The sequence below is a fragment of the Bombyx mandarina genome, chromosome 26, assembly GCF_030267445.1.
Source record: "Bombyx mandarina strain Sakado chromosome 26, ASM3026744v2".
In the NCBI taxonomy this organism is placed as follows: Eukaryota; Metazoa; Arthropoda; class Insecta; order Lepidoptera; family Bombycidae; genus Bombyx; species Bombyx mandarina.
Window position 1 is genome coordinate 3,281,652 of NC_143232.1, and position 22,615 is coordinate 3,304,266.

The 22,615-nt window shown below is 38.1% G+C and overlaps 1 protein-coding gene across 1 annotated transcript; it reads right to left on the minus strand.

Annotated features, from left to right (window-relative positions):
• Window positions 1-10,365: 10,365 nt before the first annotated feature.
• LOC114244258 (cytochrome P450 4V2) lies at window positions 10,366-21,610 on the minus strand. Its single transcript, XM_089738794.1, has 10 exons — window positions 21,341-21,610; window positions 16,867-16,956; window positions 15,681-15,791; window positions 14,055-14,240; window positions 12,881-13,077; window positions 12,562-12,616; window positions 12,282-12,471; window positions 12,032-12,183; window positions 11,179-11,365; window positions 10,366-10,548 (listed from the first exon to the last, which is right to left on the minus strand). Exons 1-10 carry the CDS (start codon window positions 21,483-21,485, stop codon window positions 10,386-10,388), a joined length of 1,476 nt encoding a protein of 491 aa, XP_089594920.1. The 5' UTR covers window positions 21,486-21,610; the 3' UTR covers window positions 10,366-10,385.
• Between the last annotated feature and the right edge of the window lie 1,005 nt (window positions 21,611-22,615).

Genomic DNA, 22,615 nt, shown 5'->3' on the forward strand with positions numbered 1-22,615 from the left:
GTTGTTAGGTCTCCTTCGGAGGCGCTCGGGCGGTTGTTAGCAAATCCCGCCCCTCTTGGCTGAGCCTTTGCTCGCCCACCTGTCCTGGTGAAACTGGAAAGGCCTTCGGGCCACCAGTAAATTTTCAATCATAAAAAAAAAAAAAAAAAAAAAAAAAAAATATACAGTTTTCGTGGTCACGTAGGACCATGGTGATCAACGCCTTAGGGTGGATTCGACCAAACTTAAATTTATACACGAGTAACTGTACGAGGAATAACCTATTCCATGATTTTAATCTCGAGTAAATCCATAGTCGTTTTTCCACGTATACTTGTGCTAGGAATAACAATACGCGAATAGCAGAGGGAATGGTGAACAAAAATAAAATCCAGCAAATAAATGTTGTTGTTCAACGGCATAGTGTAAGAGCATACAAATCGTCAACTCGATTTTGCCGTATTTTAGTGTGAAAAAGTAGCTGTTGTGTAAGATATCCAGCTGTCAAACGTGTTATTTTTATTTGTTGTTTGTTTGAGGGAATTGTCAAGTTTTGTCGTGTGGTTTTATTTTTTTTTCGTTTAAACGTTGTATTATACAATGCCAGACTATTAATAATAATTTAGTGCATTGCGTTGACTTGAAATTAAAACAGAATAAATATTTATGAAATGACAGAAATCAGATGTTGGACTGACTGACGCCATTACCTTATTCTAGGAATAGCTCCGTTATTCCGTGCGAAACGGCGGTATAGTGACAATTCCCGAATAGGCCCACTATTCTTCTTAGAATTGTAAATGGTAAAACGTAAAATTGATTTACTCTCGATTAACTGACGAGTTATTCTAAGAATAAGATTTACTCTTGTTTGGTCGAATCGACCCTTAGTCGCTTTGTCTTCCGTGAGACAATGCTATAAGAGTAAAAACGCGGGATCAAATTGTAAAAGGACTTTTAATTATGTCAACAAAGCGCAAAAATCGAAAACAATAATTATAAATTTTACTTTTTCTATTCTAGTATATGTATTATTTTTTTATTGCTTAGATTAGGGTGGACGAGCTCACCGCCTAGCCGGTGTTAAGTGGTTATTGGAGCCCATAGACATCTATGACGTAAATGCGCCACCCACCTTGAGATATAAGATCTAAGGTCTCAGTATGGTTACAACGGCTGCCCCATCTCTTCAAACCGAAACCCAATAGTGCTTCACGGCAGAAATAGGCAGGGTAGTGGTACCTACGCGTGCGAACTCACAAGAGGTCCTACCACCAGTAATTACGCAAATTATAATTATGCGGGCTTGATTTTTATTACACGATGTTATTCCTTCACCGTGGAAGTCAATCGTGAACATTTGTTAATTACTTATTTCATTGCATCGCTAGTTGCATCGCTAGATACGAATGCACCAGACGTCTTATCCTTTAGGCCACGACGACTTCAAAATATATATCGACGCTTGAAAGGCAAACGTGACTAACGCCCGGTTCCAATATCCAAAAAACGAATCGTTTTATATTACGATCCGTTACAATATCTACGAATCGTAGGACAAAATAGTTCCTATAAAAACGACTCGTTTTTAAAATTACTGATGACTTGCTACTAACGGATGGGAGGGCTAACATAACGGTTCGTACTGCGTTTTGTATGGAGACTGTTGTCTGTAGTGTTCCTATATTATTTTAGAAATGTCAGTGAGCTGTCAAAACTACCACGCGTAGAGCATTTTTTAACCTACCGATTTTGTTCGGTTGTGCTTTGGAATTTTTGTGTTTGTGTTTTTTCTTTTAAAATGTCGAGTTCAGAAAGTGATAACGAAGTTTTAATGTTACTGAATTCAAGCGACGATTCAAGTGATGATACGCGAAGTAATAGAGTGTATAAAACAAGAATCAATTATTATTCAGAGCTCGATAATCAGGAGTTTCAACTAAGATTTCGGCTCGACAAGCAGTCTGTGCAATTACTGTTAGGTGAAATTTATCCTTTTTTAAAGGTAAAAGGAACCAGGTTCGTATTTTTAATGCCAGCTGTTAATTGGTATTTTATGAAGTAGTTAACTATTTAACACGTGATTACATGAAAATAGTATTTACTAGTTTATTTTAATTCTAGGAATCATGGAATATCTCCCTTACATTACAATTTATCAGTTTGTAATGAAATAAACGAACAACAAAGTACGACGCTAACACAAATTTTTTGGTATTTTGGCGCGGTCCGGCCGACATCTGGCGTTTCCTTTGTCTCTTCATGGCGTTTTGTTCACTTTACAGTTAAAACTAAAGTAACTGTTTTTAAATTGTGAATGTTCAAATAAAATTACATATGTGATGAATTATAATTAATTTATATTATTTTAAAATATTTATGTAAAAATACTAATAAAAACTTATGTATTTTGAAAAGAGTTTTATTTCTAAAGGATCTTTGTGACACAATCATTTGCATTAACGAAACGCAGAGGGATTCGTTAGTAAGCAGCGCGCCGACGGATGCTCGTAGGTAACGCGGCAAGTAAAATAGTTGTGGAACGCTAATATACGCCTACGTATTGGTAGCATGATTACGATTAGTTGTTATAATACAATGACGATTCGTTATTTTTTGGAACCGGGCATTAACGTCGCGTCATACATTGATGGCTGTGATTGGCCAACGATGACGTCATAGCGCATGAACCAATCACAAAACAGGAAACGCAATAGTGGCAACAACTGTCAAAATTAAAAAAAAATCACGAGTAAAAAAGATGGACGCGCATGTCAATATTATACTATTTTGTAAAACAATTAAAAAATAATATAATGAGTATTTGAAGAAGTAAACGCATTTATTCATTTTCTTGGCCACCTCAAGATACCTCTAAGAAATAGAACCAAGAGTACTATTGAAACAAGTACTATGAATTGGTGACGAGAAGTAGATGTTTTTTCAGTTGTACATAAAAAGCTGTATTTTGCGGAATTTTACCGGTAGAGCGGTATTTTGACGCAAAATTCTCTAGATTATATGATCTGGGCTATATTGTATTATTATTACTAGTGGCCCCGCAGTAGTCAAAATTCGACTATAATTAAAGGAAATTATAAGTTTAAACATTATTATGGTTCTATTGTCAAACACTATTATAATTCGATAATATAATTCGCCAAAACTGCACTATAGATCAATAATTTTAAAGACAAATAATACTAATCTATTTTCAATTCGACCACAGACTTTAAGCAATAACAAAAGTTTCTCAATTGACAGTAAACAAAGAGTATGTTTTTATATATGTGTTGTGTCAAATAAATGGTAGTGTGTATAATGTTTTCTTTATTGATTTAAAGTATCTATTATGCATTATTTAAAAAAAAAATTAGCATTGTGCACTCCTTCTCTATATTCTCTATCAGTGTGAGAAATTTCATACTTCTCCGTCCGCGCAATTTTCGTAAAAAGGGATACAAAGTTTTTACTTCACGTATTAATATATAGTTATGTCGATTGCTAATATAATTTTCCTTTTTAAGTCGAAGAAGATGCTCTGACCATGTCAAACAAGATGGGTTTGATATCCAAGAAACTTCTGTGGATTGGCACGACAAGGAGTGATCCAAGAATCGCTCTCCGACTAACTCGTGTGATTACAAAGGATACCAACTCCCTACATTTTGGGAAAATGTTTTTTTATTTTTTTGGAGAAATAAGGTTTTTTGATCCAATTACATATCGACGCTTGAAAGGCAAACGTGACTAAGCGACTATAACTGCTTTGTACATAAATGATAGGCAATAACCATATTCGATGCGCAAAAAATAATAATTCTAGGTTTATTAAAATCATTTCAATCCTACAGCTAGATTTGTTAAAATAGAATTATTTTCAGCTATTTCAACTTTAAATTAGTCTACTGTAAAGTTCACGCATTGTCGCTTAGTCACGTTTGCCTTTCAAGCGTCGATATATAATTATCTATTACATATAAATAAAATTGGAGTGTCTGTTTGTAATATTGAAATAACCGCTTTTTACTACATGCATATGAATATAATATATACGGTAGATATATACACCATAATAACATTTTTTACAATTTTTGTCTGTCTGTCTGTTTGTTCCGGCTAATCTCTGGAACGGCTGGACCGATTTTGACGGGACGCTAACTTGTGTTTTGATGCAAATATTAATCTAAGAATGTAACAGTTCTCCTGTCCTGTGAAATTTACAAGAAATCATCGATTCATATTTAAAATATTATTGTGAAAATCTAACATTATATTTAGAGTGTGTGCTTAATTAAAACTGTAACACACACCTAAAGTGTGAATTGGTGCACTATTGGAAATAAAAAATTTTTCAATACTTTATTACAATAAAAGTGTTTGATTTGGATAAAAGTGATTTCTGAGATGCACGAAAATCTAAGATAATTTGATGTAACCTAAACTCCATTAATATAGAGATCTTAAGCGAATCTAATCCTTTAAATTATTTTTTAGGAATCTTTCATATTTGTAGTCTTGCAGAGATGATCAGATTTGAGGCAGAGAAGCAGAGGAGCTCAAAATGTTTTTTTTTTTATTTTTTTTTATTGCGTAGGCGGATGGGCGAGCTCACAGCCCACCTGGTGTTAAGTGGTTACTGGAGCCTATAGACATCTACAACGTAAATGCCGGTGAGTGACTATCGGAACCCATAGATAGACACAACATGAATGAAGCTGGAAGCAAATTTGTACTATAGAACAATTATTCCACCCTTAGAACCATAACTGAATATAAGAAAAAGACTTAGTCAAAGCCTGATCGATCAGACGTCGAAAACAATTGTTTGAAATCATGTGAAAATCAGACGTAGGCTTTTGTTCCACCTTAGAATAATGGAGTGATCTTTCAGCCAAAAGAATTTGCTTACAAAAGATATCATTAACATTTTCGTATTAAATTTTTGCTTTATCAGTATTTCGTATTTATCATGAAATAAACTAAATCGTATATTAATAATAATAATAATAATAATAAATTTTATTTCAGAATTAAATTCCGTATGTAGTGTTGAAGTCGTCGTGGCCTAAAGGATAAGACGTCCGGCGCATTCGTGTTGAAGCGATGCACCGGTGTTCGAATCCCGCAGGCGGGTACCAATTTTTCAAATGAAATACGTACTCAACAAATGTTCACGATTGACTTCCACGGTGAAGGAATAACATCGTGTAATAAAAATGAAACCCGCAAAATTATAATTTGCGTAATTACTTACTGGTGGTAGGACCTCTTGTGAGTCCGCACGGGTGGGTACCACCACCCTGCCTATTTCTGCCGTGAAGCAGTAATGCGTTTCGGTTTGAAGGGTGGGGCAGCCGTCGTTACTATACTTGAGACCTTAGAACTTGTATCTCAAGGTGGGTGGCGCATTTTACGTTATGTATGTCTATGGGCTCCAGTAACCACTTAACATCAGGTGGGCTGTGAGCTCGTCCACCCATCTAAGCAATAAAAAAAAATAAAAAAAATACAAAATCTTAAAATTTACTTGAGGATTAATAAAAAAAAATACATTTGTATTTAAATATTTTTTTCCCCAAAATTACGTACCGCACACAATAGAAAAGTATTAAAAAGTGACCCTATATAATTAAAACACCAAAACTTTATCTCAACAAAAAACATCACCCTTTTATAATTCTCAATCGTTGAGCCCAAACAACGGGTGTGAAGTTTTTAATAATCCATTGTAATCTGGAGCCGATGTTTGTTCAATCTTCAAAATAAACAGATCCACTTAAGGACGAAAACGGATTGTGTATTATCAGTTTACGACTTTCAATAGGTCGATGTTTATATGCCCTTGGCTTAGGGCGCGCTCTGTAATCAAATTACTGATTTACTTATGTATTTTGTCTTAAATTCAGAAGAGGTTACTGCTTAACAAACATTCAAGTCGCAATAATTATTATGTAAGGGTTTTTTTTTCTTTTTGAAGTGAAAACTTCTTTAGAATCGTTGTGATTTCAAACCGGATGCAACGGAAAAAACGACAGGTAAGAGACACAAATACAAAAATGTGTAGGATGAAGCCAGCAAAGAGTGAGACAGAAATATACATACTATTTAATACAGCGCCATCTGTGAGATTTTTTAATACTAACGTGTGTATGAAAGCTCTTGTAGTGAATTTGAATTTAGCATTATACGTGAAATTAAAATATCAATTCACAGAGGGCGCTACCTTACAATTATTTACTAATGACAAAATTTTACATATACTTAAGACGTTTAGGATAATTGTATTTTAATTTTGGAAGGTTTCACTTCTAACACGTGTGAATTGCACACATTTTGTTTTTTTATTGATGCACTAAACAATCATCAAAGTACACATTAGCCAAGCGTACAAGTAGTACCTAGATCTAATTTGGATTGCAATCTGAATGGTATAATGTACATAGCTTTACTTAGCCTTAGCCCTTGTTAACGTACATAGCTATGGCTATTGAAAACAAAATTACAAATAAAAATTAAAATTACAAATAAAAATAAAATTATCGTTGTGGCCTAAAAGATGAGCCACCCATTGTACTGGTATCAAGCGATACGGCTATGCCAGTGTCAGATCCCATAGATATTTTTTTTTAAATGAATAAATAATTCATTCATATTCATGATATACTTCCGTGATAAAACAAAATTATAGACGTAAATACATAAATTTATGTAATTAACATTGTTAGGTCCTATTGTAAAATAAGAAAAAATACGGCTGCTTAAATATTGAAAGTGTCTTGAATGTTAAATAATATGATAATTTATTCGACTCAAACAATCACATGTCCGTGTTTCAGAAATTAGCTTTCGGGAATTGTCTGAGGAATAATAAATTAGTTCTTGATTTTGTCCACTTGAGATACACCAGATTAACTTCTGAGCATTTTCTTTCCTTCAACATGATGTTTGACTTCGTAATTTTGCTTCGACTTTACCATTTTCAATAAATAGTCTTACTGAAGTATTTCAAGAGAAGAAATTTTAATTCTATTTTAAAACAATCAATCATTGATCATAAATGAATTATCGCTCCAGATTCAAACGTTTCAATGCATTAACATGTTTTAGACTAACAAATGTACAATCACAATTCGGATAGTGAATGTATTTTATAATGAAACTGACGCCGACAGACAATTAAATCCAGACCTAATAGTACAATAGACAATGTCTCTAATCACATGGCAAGCTATTTTATCAAGGATCAACTATTATTCCAATACAATATAAATTTTACGGCAGATAGCGGTTTGGCGGTAGGCAGCGGCTTGGCTCTGCGCCTAGTATTGCTAAGGTCCATGGGCAACAGTAACCATTTACCATCTGATGAACCGTATGCTCTTTCTTCTGCTACTACTTTTACGATTTAATCTCCCGTTTTTACTCTCATTATATTGTTTCACATACTTTACTTTCACTCCCTTTCACATACATACATAAAGACATTTTAAAAACTAAGTTTCAGAGACGATTAAAATGTTATTCATCGTTATTCGTCGATTACATTGTTTTTTTTTATTGCCGTATAGGCAGACGAGCATACGGCCCACATGATGGTGAGTGGTTACCGTCGCTCATGGACGTCAGCAATGCCAGGGGCCGAGCCTAGCCGCTGCCTTCCGTTTAATACTCTCCACAAGCCGCGTTTAAAGAAGGACATGTCATAGCGCTCGGGAAACACTCGGAAATAACCGGATGGTACGTGGCAAAAAAGATCTCTGAAAACGCACTGTGGATGAACGTAGTGGCTCCAGGTAGTATGGATGAACTCTACTCCGGTGGCGGGCGGTGCGGGCGGTGCGATGGTAAAATCGAGATGTCGGTATCATCTCGAACAATTCCTCAGAGCACTCCCCATGGTACAGAATACAGAGGGAACCGAAGTCCCTCCGCAGACCCAGAGGATCCAAACGATCCGTAAGAATGGGATTATCGACAATCCGAGCGGCTCTTTTCTGTATGGAGTCAAATGGAAGTAGCTGGTATTTGGGAGCCCCAGTCCAGAGGTGGGAGCAGCACTCCACGCGAGGCCGGACCTGTGCTTTGTAAAGCAAAAGTCTTTGTCCAGGCGTGAAGTGCCGCTTCGCTCTATTGAAAACATTGCACATTCACACATCACACATCACACATCACACATCACAAACATTGAGCATTGTGCTATCGATAAACTAGTAAGACTAAGCCTTAAAAACACCTTTAATTATGTCTACGACTCAGTAAAACCAGCGAATAAACTATATTAAGTGAAATCAGTAGCAGCTCATCTAACTAGATCCGTGAATGCATTTAAAAGTTATTGTAGAACGAAAAATCTCACATAAAATACATAAATGAATCTCGAAACTTCTATGTTTGGGTATTCGTATAAAAAAAAACAAAGCCTACGAACAGCTTAACCTTTGCTCTAAAACCCGTTGGACGTCACCGAATAAGTCTAATAATTACCTAGAAATTCTTATACAAAGGTATTACAGGTGAAATGCTGTCAAAGAAATCCGCCATAAAGCTACATTGTTAGTTCGAGCTAATGGCCCGAAGATCGTTCGGAAGGTTGTAAAAGTGAGGAACAAAGTGATGGTATTTTATCGGTTCGTTTTCCATTTCGCTTTAAAGAAAATGCGTCTTGCCTTTTAAATATCACGTTAAAGTTTCTAAGAATTCTGCGTTCAAACTTAGAACTGATAATAAAATTTTTAACCCAATATCTTTTTTGTGTTCATACAGATATCTTGGTGGAGTCTTAAACCTCGCTACCCAACCAGCAGTACGCCTCAGATAATTTTGAAACCAGTTAACGTCGTTTTAAGAATCAAATCAACATGTAGAAAGACAGGCATTTATAGTCTTTTGGGGAAATCAACTTAATAACATTTAATAATTAAGATATACTCTAACTAGGTATATAGAAAACAAATAGGGATATAAACTTCCTCGTTGTGTCAGAAGTGGGGTGGAAACATTATCGTTGTTATTTCTATGGGCTAAATTAAATCATGCGTTTGTATTGCTCTTGTAGTATTTCTAATATTTTGAATACTTTCGGACTGTCCGGGGCCTAAGGCAGAATTTAGGACCCCACCCACTAAACGACTCCCTTGCACTATCGCCCAAGCGTCCAATCCCCCCTAGGTCCGAAACCGGGTGGGGTAATGGAGTTACCGCGGACTCATCCCAAGGACGCCAAGCCAACGGAGCCTTTGGGCTGAAACCAAGGTTCTGCATCGTTGGCCACATCGGTACGGCAACCCGTTAGGCCATCCAGGTGGTGCCACTAATGTCCTGGGAAACATTGCTGAGTCAAAGCCAGCCTGCCGGGTGAACTATTCGCTCTTAAGAAGTCACTTTTCGGCGGAGCGTTAGAGTGGAACGGTGCACACCTATTGTTGTTTAATTATTTTATTAATAGACACCACATTGTCTACAGTACAAGAATTTACATTAATAATACGTGAAGCAAAAATATTGTACCCCTTTTTACGAAAATTACGCGGACGGAGGATTATGAAATTTCCCATATTTATAAAGAGTATAGAGAAAGAAATAGTGCATAATCCTAATATTTTTTTTTAAATTAACCTTAACAATATATATTAAATCAACAAAAATAAAATTATACACACACACACACACACACACACACACACACACACACACGCATACGCACGCATATATACTCTTTTGTTTATTGTTAAAGTCTGTGGTCAAATTGAGAATAGATTAATATTGTTTGTTTTAAAATTATTTATCTGTAGTGTAGCCTTGGCGAAATCTGTGATTATGAAAGTAAAGTCTTTGACGATAGAACCATAATAATGTTCAAACTTACAATTTAAATCAATAATTACTCGTATAGTCGAATGTCGACTATTGGGTGGCCACTATACTCTATTCCAATTACGAAGTCCCACGAGACAGATGTTATTATTATGTTATTGTGTATGTGAACTAATTGTAAATGATTTAGATTTATTGTTTTTTTTTATATGATGTTTACGACCATGAACAAAAAATGATTATTATTTCAAACTAGCTGACCCGGCAGACTTGTAGTGCCTCAATCGATAAATAAAAGAAATAAACTTTTGAATAAAATAAACTTAAAACAAACAAAAATAATTTTAATATTTAACTACCTTTTAAACCTTCTCTGGACTTCTACAAATAATTCAAGACCAAAATTAGCCAAATCGGTCCAGCCGTTCTCGAGTTTTAGCGAGACTAACGAACAGCAATTCATTTTTATATATATAGATTATGCAAAACGTGAAGAGTTACGTTCTAAGAAGTATCAAAATGGACTTCGTAATTGGAATAGAGTATAGTTGAAATAAATACAAGGGCGCATTCAATATAAAAAATCGAATTTAATTGACAGCATTAATTCTTCGTGTAATGGTTATAAAGTGACCCGAAACAGGCTTAGTGACGTAATCTGATGTCAGTCTTAACTTAGCAAGGTCCGACTTGACGGTGTAGCGACGTAAGATATGAACGAGAATGGTCTTCATTGAATACATAGCAAATATTCTACCTGGAATAACAATAGTAAACTTTTATTATTTCGCCTCAAAATTCAGTTATCGCATTGAGATTACTCAAAAGTTCTTTTAATAGAACGAACTGATTCTAAACGACTATGCTTAGACGGGTTCATGTCCATGCCCCTATTAACATTAAAACAATAATTTGAAGTACATTAAGTACCTGTACTTTACAGTTCTTATTCGTCAGTATTTGATTATTATTTTTTGTACCGCAATCTGAAGCTCCCCGGGTCCCCGCCTAGGGAGCGCGCAGGGTATGTAAGATTGGACGGTCTGGGCCAAAAAACGGAATTTAGGGCCTCATCCACTAAACGTCTCCTCTGCACTCTCGCCCAAGCGTCCGATCCCCCCCCCCCCCCCCCGAGATCAGAAACCGGGTGGAGTAAGTGGATTACCGCGGTCAACACTGCAACCAGACGCGTGACTCTTTCAAAGACGCCCGACCTTCGAGGCGAAACGAAGGTCCTAGATAACCGTCCCAGCCTTAAAATGGGAAAGAACCTACGAGAATCGACCTGAAGTTGACGAAGTAGGCAACAGCAGCTATATCTGTCTTTAGGTTTCGGTATGTACCTATCTACCTAATAACAAGTGGATAAAAATATGAATATACCTATATATACAAAAACGCCGTCCTATTCCAAAAGTGGCAAAATAGGCACTCTGGTGTTCTGGTAGTTCCCCTTCTCCCAACCAGCGCTCCGGTCGGAACTGCTCGACGTCCAGACCCCAAGCTTTATGCCGGTTCAAGTTATTTATGAGAATCATACATTGGTCACCCGGGTACATTGTGTAGTTTTCTGAAAGTAAAAATAATTTACTGGTGGTAGGACCTCTTGTGATTACTGGTGGTAAGACCTCTTGTGAGTCCGCACGGGTAGGTACCACCACCCCGCCTATTTCTGTCGTGAAGCAGTAATGCGTTTCGGTTTGAAGGGTGGGGCAGCCGTTGTAACTATACTGAGACCTTAGAACTTATATCTCAAGGTGGTTGGCGCATTTACGTTGTAGCTGCTCCTACGGGCTCCAGTGACCACTTAACATCAGGTGGGCTGTGAGCTCGTCCACCTATCTAAGCAATAAAAAAAAAAAATTTAAATTAAAACGATGACATTTTATATTAGATCCGCGTTACTTAAGACTCGAGACATTTCAAGAGAGCTAATCCTAAATTATTATTAGTGTCGTATCGTAAACATCTCAGAATTCTCATTAAAATTTATTCGTTTTCACAGAAAAAATTAATGAATCAAAATTCTTACACTGTAATCTATATTTACAACTTACATATGACTCATTTGTTTCTATATCATAAAATATTATAATTCCGTACGTCAGTATATCAAATAAAAGTAAAGCTTGGATCCAATAACTTCCCATGAAATACCAATCAGTAAATAATCTTTAACCCGTATAATCTGTACTGGCCTCATCGATTGATTTCAGATGATTTAAAAAATGCTTACTTAATTGTACTTTTTCAGTAATATGTCGTAAAACGGCCGGTAGTACATTGTAAAGTCGTAGAACTTCTTTTATCATTGCTTCCGTGTAGACCAGTTTCTGCAAATCATCTTTATCAAGATTTCGATCGGTAGGTCCCAAAACCTCTTCAATCCTACAAAAACAATTCCATTTACTTAATAATCTAAAGCAATGTAAGCTTGTAATAATTTGTTTTCAACTATCATCAAAAGCGCTTTAGCTTCTACAGACTCTTTGGCAACTTTTTCTTGTATCTCCGGCATCGATCCTAGAACGAGGAGCGCGTACGTGAGGCTCCAAGACGTGGTATCAAATGCTGCAACTATTACTGTGTCGATTTCTTCTCTAATATCTTCTTGTGAGAAGACTTGATCTCCGGATAAATTCAACAGTAAATCGATCAATGATTGCATTTTAGTTCCTGAAACAATTTTGAACGTTGCGTTTAGTAATTAAGCATCGGTTTAACCAACTGTGGTTTCGTTGTTATTAATTTTAATAATAACTATACCTGATTTAACTTCTTTTTGTCCTTCCTTCCTTTCCATTCTTTTTCTTTGGACTATCTGAAAAATTATTACAGTACAATCCAGCTATTAATCTTATAAGAATTTTTGTGGCGGTAGCTATCATACAACACCAAGATATTTGACAGATGCCTGAACCTCGCTTACGACATTATCAAGCTTGCAGAACAAGTTCCGAACAACAACATTCGGAACGTCGGCCTACTGAGCAATTACACCAAATCTTCAATTTGTCTTATACCTCCAAATTTAAAAAAAAAATCCTTATTCGTCCTATTTAGAAAAAAAATATCGTGTATTTACCGAATTGGATAGCTGATGGACATATTTTATTAGTTCGTCTTCTTTCTTTTTGAAGCCACTAAGTCTGTAAATCAAATCGCTTTGAAGCCATATGTTCTGGAATTTTCTTGTTTGTATGCCGATTAATTTTTCACACGCATGTATGTATTTGTTGCAGAACTCACTGTCTTGACCCACATTTATGCCAAAGGCGGTTGCTGGAAATGCCATTAATGTCTTCTTCTTTTTTTTTTCAAGTAGCCAAATGAGGTCAAAGGACATATTTTGGTTAGGCCATAGGAATCGCAACCTGGATACTACTACTAATCAACTTAAGACATAACTTATACTTAGCATGACTTAACCAAATACTTTCCTTTTTCATGATTTACTTATTTGTTACCAACGAAAAGTACACTAGTAAAATATAAACAAATTTAACTTTGAGATGTTGCCTTTAAACAATAGCGAACAAATAAAAATCAAAACAAGAAAATAATTTTTTGAGTGGACTATCAACACTTTCCACTTGAATAACTTTCATGTCAAACTGACACCCATCTTAAACCTTATGAAGGGCTAAGGGTAAACTACTCATTATTCAGGTCTATCTCAACTGTATATTAATTAAATAATTACCTACAATGTTTTTGAAGATTTAATCCTTTATACACATATCATTATTGTTAGGTCATTGCCGTTGAAAATCAATTAGACCTTGACGTTACTCCATTTTGAATTACCGTACGCAAAATAAGCGATTGGAATTATTTAAATAAATCCTAGTTCTAGTCCTTCGTGATTAAAACAGTTTCATTCGTTTGTCGTATCTAGCCTTATAAGTAAATTACATGTTACATATTACTATACTGTATGGGAGAGATGTGCTCCGCACTAAACGCTTCACTCTCCTCCCCTTTCCAATGTTCATGAGTTCATGACAAAAAAAAAAAAAGACAGATGTAAAATTACAGGTACATCTCTTACATATATCAAAGGTAGGTTAGAAACAGTATTTGCAATATTTCCGAAAACATCGATATCATTCGGTATCCACAAATTACCACGATCAGTAGGATTCACGTAACAACGATGTATTTATTGTAATTCTTAAATCGATTAAACCACTAATTTTAATTCGAATTCATATTATAAATTTGATTGCGTTTTACTTTTACTGCAATCTGAAACTTACAGCAGATAGTCTTCAATGATGTTTGGGATAAATATTGGAATACATTGAACGGTTCTTTGTCCACTTCGTCTTCCAAATTTTCCACTAGACTCCTGGCTTGATTGTTGAATAATTCCAAATAGCCCAATATCACGTTCAAATGAAAGGCAGGATTCATAAGTTTACGGTGCATTTTCCAAGTTGAACCTGACGGGAAGATGTGCATTAGAATTTTGATGATTTTCGTAACTTGCCTTTTTGCTTCGCGAAGCATGTTTTCGCTCGAAGTGGTACGAGTGCGAGCAATTAACATCGGGCGAACCGCGAGCGAACTGGTGGTAGGACCTCTTGTGAGTCCGCACGGGTAGGTACCACCGCCCTGCCTATTTCCGCCGTGAAGCAGTAATGCGTTTCGGTTTGAAGGGTGGGGCAGCCGTTGTAACTATACTGAGACCTTGGAACTTATATCTCAAGGTGGGTGGCGCATTTACGTCGTAGATGTCTATGGGCTCTAGTAACCACTTAACACCAGGTGGGCTGTAGCTCGTCCACCCATCTAAGCAATAAAAAAAAAAGAAGGAGCCCGAGAAACCAGACCAAAATCAAATTATCGACGCGGTTAGACCGAAACCTTTTTAATTTTATCGATCCATGAGCGATGTAATAAAATATGTTATTATGATCATTGGCTATTTATTAGTATAATATACAAAAGAAATAAATAACATTGCAGCCGCGTAATCCGGTTTAAAATAGAACAAGTTTTAAAGGTTGTTATTTCCAATAATATCTACCATTGTAGTTTTTGTAAACAGCATTTCGCTTTAAGTCTTTTCGTTCGTACCAGGTACGTAGATGAGCTGACAGCTCACTTGGTGTTTAGGGGCTAGCTGAGACTATAGACATCATAAACGTGGACATCCCCATCTAAATTGAGACATTAAGTTAAATTTTCATCCTTATTAAGCACACTGCCGAAATAGGCCGATAGACACTAAATATGTGCGTCTTAATGACGTTAAATTAATTCGTTAAATAAATAGTGTAAAATTTGAATTTGATTTTTTTAAATTATTGCTTAGTGGGTGCACGAGCTCACGATCCACCTGTTGTTAAGTGGTCATCGGAGCACATAGACATCGATAGCGTAAATGCCGTCACCAACCTTGAGACTTGAGTTCTAAGTCTCAGTTTTTACATTAGAACGGCTTCCGTATCCTTCAAACCGAAACCCATTAATGTTTCAACATTATGAAATAAGCAAGTTTTATGGTTTTGATCTTGTATTATAAATTGTACCGATGTTTGACATATTTTCAAGTTTACGGACGATTAGGGTTATTAGGATGTACAATAGTCTGAATTCGTCGTGGCTTAAAGGATAAGACGTTCGGTGCATTCGTATGTAGCATAGTAATAAGGCAATATCAAAACCATAAAACTTGCTTATTTCTTATTGCTGAAACAGTAATGGGTTTCGGTTTGAGGGGTGGGGCAGCCGTCGTAACTATACTGAAACCTTAGATCTTATATCTCAAGGTGGGTGGCGCATTTACGTTGTAGATGTCTATGGGCTCCAGTAACCGCTTAACACCAGGTGGGCTGTGAGATCGTCCGCCCATCTAAGCAATAACAAAAAAAACTCACCTCCTGATGTAATTAGCCCGTTCCCAAGCCACGGTTCGGCTTGTTTGAATATAGCGTGCTTTGAGAGAGATGAGTTTGCTGCTGTCAAGGCATCTTCCGGATCTACGATAACTGACATCCAAAAGATATATTATAATGATTATCAATCATCAATCAATATATATAAAAATGAATTGCTGTTCGTTAGTCTTGCTAAAACTCGAGAACGGCTGGACCGATTTGGCTAATTTTGGTCTTGAATTATTTTTGGAAGTCCAGAGAAGGTTTAAAAGGTATATAAATATGAAAATGCTCAAAATTAAACAAAACTAACAATTTTGTTTTCCCTTTGATGTGTCCCCCGTCGGAGGGATTCCTTTTGTTTGTTTTAAGTTTTTTTTTTTTTAATGCCCTTGTAGGCTGACGAGCATACGGCCCACCTGATGGTGAGTGGTTACCGTCGCCCATGGACTTCAGCAATGCCAGGGGCAGAGCCAAGCCGCTGCCTACCGCTTAATACTCTCCACAAGCCTCGTTTGAAGAAGTTTATTTTATACAAATGGTTAGGTCTTTTATTTATCGATTGAGGCACTACAAAGTCTGCCGGGTCAGCTAGTCTCTAAGTTTTCTAAGTTTCTAAGGTTTTTTTAGAGGAATGTTGTGGACTTTTACTTTTTGAATCAATATATAAAATATAAATTTAAATTACACTGTTGTAATAAAATTAGTCTAATATGTATACAGTATTATACATACATATAAAATCGATATTGTTTTTGTTTGTTCGTTTGTGTTTTTGCTGCTCCTTCTTTCACGTCGAAAAGAAGCAATGGATTGACATTATCAAAGCCATTGGTGTTTAGGCGTATGTTTTAGCATGCACGGCTATTTCTGTCGCGAATCAATCGTTTATTTCGGTCTAAAGACCGGGAGAGCCGAGAAAGAGAGGGCGGAGTGAGAAAGAGAGAAAGGAAGTGAGTGAGAGCGAAAGGAAGCGAGTGAGTGAGAGAGAGAGTGAGAGATAGAGATAGTTATACCAATGCAATTGACAATTCGACCTCATGTCTCAAGGTGACTGACAGAACTCATGTCATGACATCTATGGAACAAACAAACAACAGATTATCGAACAAACACCAGGTGTTAGTTATTTCAGCTGGTCTACGTGAAAAAAACACAATAAAATGTGCAAATAAATATGCCTTACCAAAGTGGCGTTGAGCTCCGACATAAAAACCAATAACACCTCCTTTTCGTTCACATTCTTCGCCTAATTCGAATAGAGTTCGGGAAAGACCTGAATTGAGAAAAAGTAATGTATCATCATCATCATCATCATCTCAGCCTGTCCATTGTCCACTGCTGAACATAGGCCTCTCCAAGTGATCTCCAGTGCGGCCGGTCCGTTGCCACCTGCATCCAACGTGACCCAGCGGTTCTTACCAGGTCGTCGGTCCATCTCGTAGGTGGCCGTCCCACACTGCGCTTGCCAGTACGTGGTCTCCACTCGAGGATCTTTCCGCCCCATCGGCCGTCCGATCTTCGCGCTATGTGGCCTGCCCACTGCCACTTCAGCGTGCTAATCCTACGGGCTATATCAGTAACTTTGGTTCTTCTACGGATCTCCTCATTTCTGATTCGGTCTCGTAGAGAAATACCAAGCATAGCCCTCTCCATAGCTCGCTGCGCGACACTGAGCTTCCTAAAAAGATCCCTTGTGAAGCACCACGTCTCGGAACCGTAAGTCATCACTGGTAGCACACATTGGTTGTATACCTTTGTCTTAAGGCACTGAGGGATTTTGGACGAGAACACATTTTTTAATTTACCGAACTCTGCCCAGCCGAGTTGGATCCGCTTACTGACCTCTCTCTCGAAGTTGGACTTACCTAATCGGACTGCCTGTCCCAGGTATAAATATTCGTCTACAACTTCAAGAGTAGAGTTCCCAACAGTTACTGGGGTGGGCTTAACATGGACATTGAACATGATTTTTGTTTTATCCATATTCATTTTAAGGCCCACTTGTTGGGAAACTCTATTGAGGTCACCGAGCATCTGCCCCAAATCTTCCAGCGACTCAACCATGACTACTATATCGTCAGCAAATCGAAGGTGTGTGATGTATTCGCCGTTTATATTGATGCCAAGTCCTTGCCATTCCAGGAGCTTGAAGGAATCTTCTAAGGCAGCGGTAAACAGTTTCGGAGATATAACATCTCCCTGTCTTACTCCTCTCTTTAACGTGATTTCCTTCGTGCAATGCTCTTGTACTCGGACTGACATGGTGGCGTTGTTAAACAAGTACTTCAACACCTCGACATACCGATAGTCAATACGGCACCGCTGGAGAGATCTAAGGACCGCCCAAGTTTCGATGGAATCAAAGGCCTTTTCATAGTCCACAAACGCCAGGCATAGTGGCCGATTATACTCTTCGGTCTTTTGTATAATCTGCCGCAGCGTATGTATGTGGTCTATGGTGCTAAAACCTTTTCGGAAACCGGCTTGTTCGGTAGGCTGAAAGTCATCAAGCCTGCGTTCGAGACGGTTCGTGATGACTCTCGAGAACAGCTTATAGACATGGCTCAGCAGTGTTATGGGCCTGTAGTTCTTCAATAAGGTTTTGTTGCCTTTTTTGAAAAACAAAACCACAACACCCCTGTTCCATGCCTCTGGCGTTTTTCCTTTGAGCAAGGAGGAATTAAATAGCTTCTGAAGGACTTTCAGTACCGGCGTCCCGCCCGCTTTCAGAAGCTCTGTGGTGATTCCATCCTCGCCCGGTGCCTTGTTGTTCTTGAGCTGTTTGAGGGCCATCCTAATCTCGTACAGGCTGATGTCGGGGATATCTTCGGTATAATGTCGGGTTAGCTTGGCTCTAGGGTCTGCCACCAAGCTTGCAGGCTCATTGGACATCGAGGTATACAACTGTTCATAGAACCTCTCTATCTCCCGTAGCACCTCTGCCTTATTCGACGTTACACGTCCATCTTCAGTTTTCAACTTTGTCAAGTGGCTCTGCCCAATAGACGCGTCTCTTGCAAACACTTTGGAGCCTTGGTTCCGCTCAATAGTCTCCTTAATACGTTGTGTATTAAAGGAGGGTATGTCGTGTCGCATGGACTTCATGATTTGTCTATTTAGCTGCCTATATGACTCAGCGTCCTCAGAAGTTTGGAGTGTCATAAAACGTCGGCTAGCCATGAGGTTCCGGGTGTAGTCTGATAGTTTTTAAGATCTATTTTTGTGGTGAGTTTTAAAATACTTAGACCCTACCGTATGGACAGTTTCCACCAGCCTGCTGTTGATATAATCCACAGACGCTTTGCTGTCTAGCCCTTCAAAGCGATTTGACAATTCGAGTTGAAAGCCCTCGCGGTTATGAATATGTGCATTCGGCGGCCGGAGCGTGGATTTCATCAGACGCGATCTTTCCAATTTGACATTGATACTCAATATGCCCCTGACAATTCGGTGATCACTTCCGGTTTTAACCCTATGAATCACAGAGACATCATTGAATATCTGTCTGCTGGTGCTCATGATGAAATCGATCTCATTTTTTGTTACACCATCGGGACTCATCCAGGTCCATTTCCTGTGGGGCGGCTTCTGGAAGAAAGAATTCATCATATAAAGTCCTTCTTTCTCCAGAAAGTCGACCAGCCTCTGTCCCCTGGAGTTCCGCTGCCCATATCCAAATTGCTCTACTTTCAGCTCATCATTGCTTCTACAGCCCAGCTTCGCATTGAAGTCTCCCATGACAACAGTGAAGTGTGTTTTGGAGCTATGTATGGCCCTACTAACGTCCTCATACAAAGCCTCCACCTCATCGACTGGGTGTGTTTGAGTGGGAGCGTAAACCTGTATGACCTTCAGCGAATATCGTTTAGATATTCTGAGTATAAGGCACGCTACCCTATTCGACACACTTCCGACGGACACAATGTTGTTCACGAGAGACTTGTGGATGATAAACCCAACACCACCTTGGGACTTCTGCTCTCCCTCTCGGTCGAAGAACAAGTGGCCGGACTGCAAAGTTATCGTATCCTCTCCCTGTCTTCGGATTTCTGATAAACCAATAACGTCCCAGCGCAGCTTGTCCATCTCTTCTTCCAGCTCGACGAGCTTCTCGTCTAGCCTCAGAGTGCGCACGTTGTATGTTACCAGGGCCAGTGGTCGTCGTTTTGGGGGGTGGTAGCCGTGTCTCTGCCGGGGATTCTTAGCACCCCCTGCCCCGCCGTTACCGTGACCGCTACCGTAGCCAGGAATAGCGGGGCCGCCGGGGACTAGGGGCCTGGTCTCTCTGTTACTTTCCATGGAGGTATTTAGCCTACTGTACCACGCTGGCTAGACGGGTTGGTACAGGGTTTAATTTCGAGTTTTCCTTCTCTTACACTGATGTCTTGTGCATATTCCCTTAGTCGGTTCTTACGACTCCCTGGGATTGTATAGGGGTGGTGACACATTGTATTCTTACTCCGTCACCACACGGTAAGTAATGTATATTTGCCGCTAATTCCGTCATCTTCCGTTCATCATTGCAATACAACTTAACTTAATTAAGCGGAAATGGAGTTTATGCCTACGTGGAATCGCTGTAATAACGACAATGCATTTCACGGCATCATTTAAGCAAATGTCGAACCAAGAATGAACTCCCCACAACATACCGTCTTTACCATAAGGGCACACGGGGCCCGTGCCCAGGGCCCCCATTCTCAAGGGGAGCCGAAAGACCGACAATTTCTCTCACACGTTTATTCTCAAAACATTTTTGTCGGGCACATTACACTTTTTTCACAAAGCAGTAATCAGAAGGTATTTACAAGGCATATACTATGCCTGTAATAGAAGATTTTGCTCAACAGAATTTTTTTTTTTTTTATTGCTTAGATGTGTGGACGAGCTCACAGCCCACCTGATGTTAAGTGGTTACTGGAGCCCATAGACATCTACAACGTAAATGCGCCACCCACCTTGAGATACAAGTTCTAAGGTCTCAAGTATAGTTACAACGGCTGCCCCACCCTTCAAACCGAAACGCATTACTGCTTCACGGCAGAAATAGGCAGGGTGGTGGTACCCACCCGCGCGGACTCACAAGAGGTCCTACCACCAGAAAGAATCCCGAAATAAACCGTTATCGAAATCGTAACCAAAAAACCAGCAGCATTCTAATATCATTAATGACATATTTTATCATACTGTATTTGATTACCTATAATAAATGGTCTCATACTCAGTAAAAAAATATTATTATAGTTCGCTTTTTTTACTTTCCAAAAGGGCCTCAAATTCTTGTGTGCCCAAGGGCCTCATCCTAGTTTAAGACGTCCCTACTCACAACAGTATTTCCTGAGTACTATGACTTTCTTTAGTCGAGGCTTGAATACGTCTTTCAAGATAGGCAATAGTAATCACTTTTCATCTCGTAGTTTTAGTAACACTCCCTAGTTGTCAATAACAAAATAAATTTACTTTAACATTTTCAACTATCGATAACATACACAAAGACACTAATTTAAACACTAAACTTAAAATAAATAATAAGATATTTTTAGAAAAATAAATAAAATTGACACTTTTTTTGTTATTTATTAATTATTTGAAACGTTTAAATAAAACTTAAATGTTTACACTAACCTCATTTAGAATACAAATATTTCACTACTTACGTTCACCGCCGCCAATAATTTTATACAGATGCCCAATTATTGGAACCCAACCAGAAAATGTGGGTGGGGAGTTTTCTTTCACCTCTACAGTTAATTTCCACCACAACACGAATAATATAATCAGAAATAGAACGATTCCTAACATTATAGATGGATTAAATTTTGAATTAATATTATTATTCTTTTGTTATGAACGTAATTCAATTAAAAATTCGTATTGATAAAATTTACACGAGCGATTGTTGAACCGTCTTTAGTATCATTGGGATTCTTAGAACGCTTATTTCTTTATATACGATGCTACACATGGTTTTTGTTACTAAAGAAAACGCGCTAACTACTATATCATTCATTAGAAAGAAATTTTTAATGTTTTTTTTTTTCTTAACTATTCTGTGGCGCGTACTATCTTTAGAATACATTGCGTTACTTTTCTCAAAAAAATCCGTACCCGTAAAACTTAATTTCAGCTATTTACGTATTTAGAATGTAAATTGATTAGGTCTAGAATAGTACCAGCTTATCTCTGGTTTCGTAAATATCAACAATAGGGATTTTACGAAAAATAGTATTGCCACCGCATTATACCACTAGTCATAGATCACCAATCGCCATTTGGTGATCTATGACTAGTTTTTACTGGTGGTTGTGAGTCCGCACGGGTAGGTACCGCCTCCCTGCCTATTTCAGCCGTGAAGCAGTAATGCGTTTCGGTTTAAAGGGTGGGGCAGCCCTTGTAACTATACTGAGACCTTAGAACTTATATCTAAAGGTGCGTGGCGCATTTACGTTGTAGATGTCTATGGGCTCCAGTAACCACTTAACACCAGGTGGGCTGCGAGCTCGTCCACTCATCTAAGCAATAAAAAAAAATAAAAAAAACATAATCTTCAACGGAGTATCAATCTAGAACTCAGTGATGTAATTGCCTGAAACGGTAGGCAGCTTGGCTCTGCTTTTGGCATTTCTGACATCCATGAGCGCCAATAACCCGAGACCGTGTCGCCTTTATACTAGGACGAGTCTACCCTATACTTTGCAGACGAAGCAAACTGTTCCTCCGTAAAAAGGTAACCCTCTACAAAACTTGCATACGCCCCGTCATGACGTATGCAAGCGTAGTGTTCGCTCACGCGGCCCGCACCAACTTGAAGCCCTTCCAGCTTATTCAATCCCGATTCTGCAGGATAGCCGTCTTAGCACCATGGTTACTAAGGAACGTGGATCTCCACGATGACCTGGAGCTCGATTCTGTCAGTAAGTATCTACAGTCGG

Bases quoted from the DNA above. Each gene is read 5' to 3' on its own strand.
- LOC114244258 (XM_089738794.1), bottom strand. From the start codon at position 21,485: ATGTTAGGAATCGTTCTATTTCTGATTATATTATTCGTGTTGTGGTGG. The intron at 14,241-15,680 runs GTGAGTTTTTTT...TCTTCCCGTCAG, and splicing joins CGGGCTAATTACATCAGGAG to GTTCAACTTGGAAAATGCAC. The intron at 11,366-12,031 runs GTAAGCATTTTT...TTTTACTTTCAG, and splicing joins TACTGAAAAAGTACAATTAA to AAAACTACACAATGTACCCG.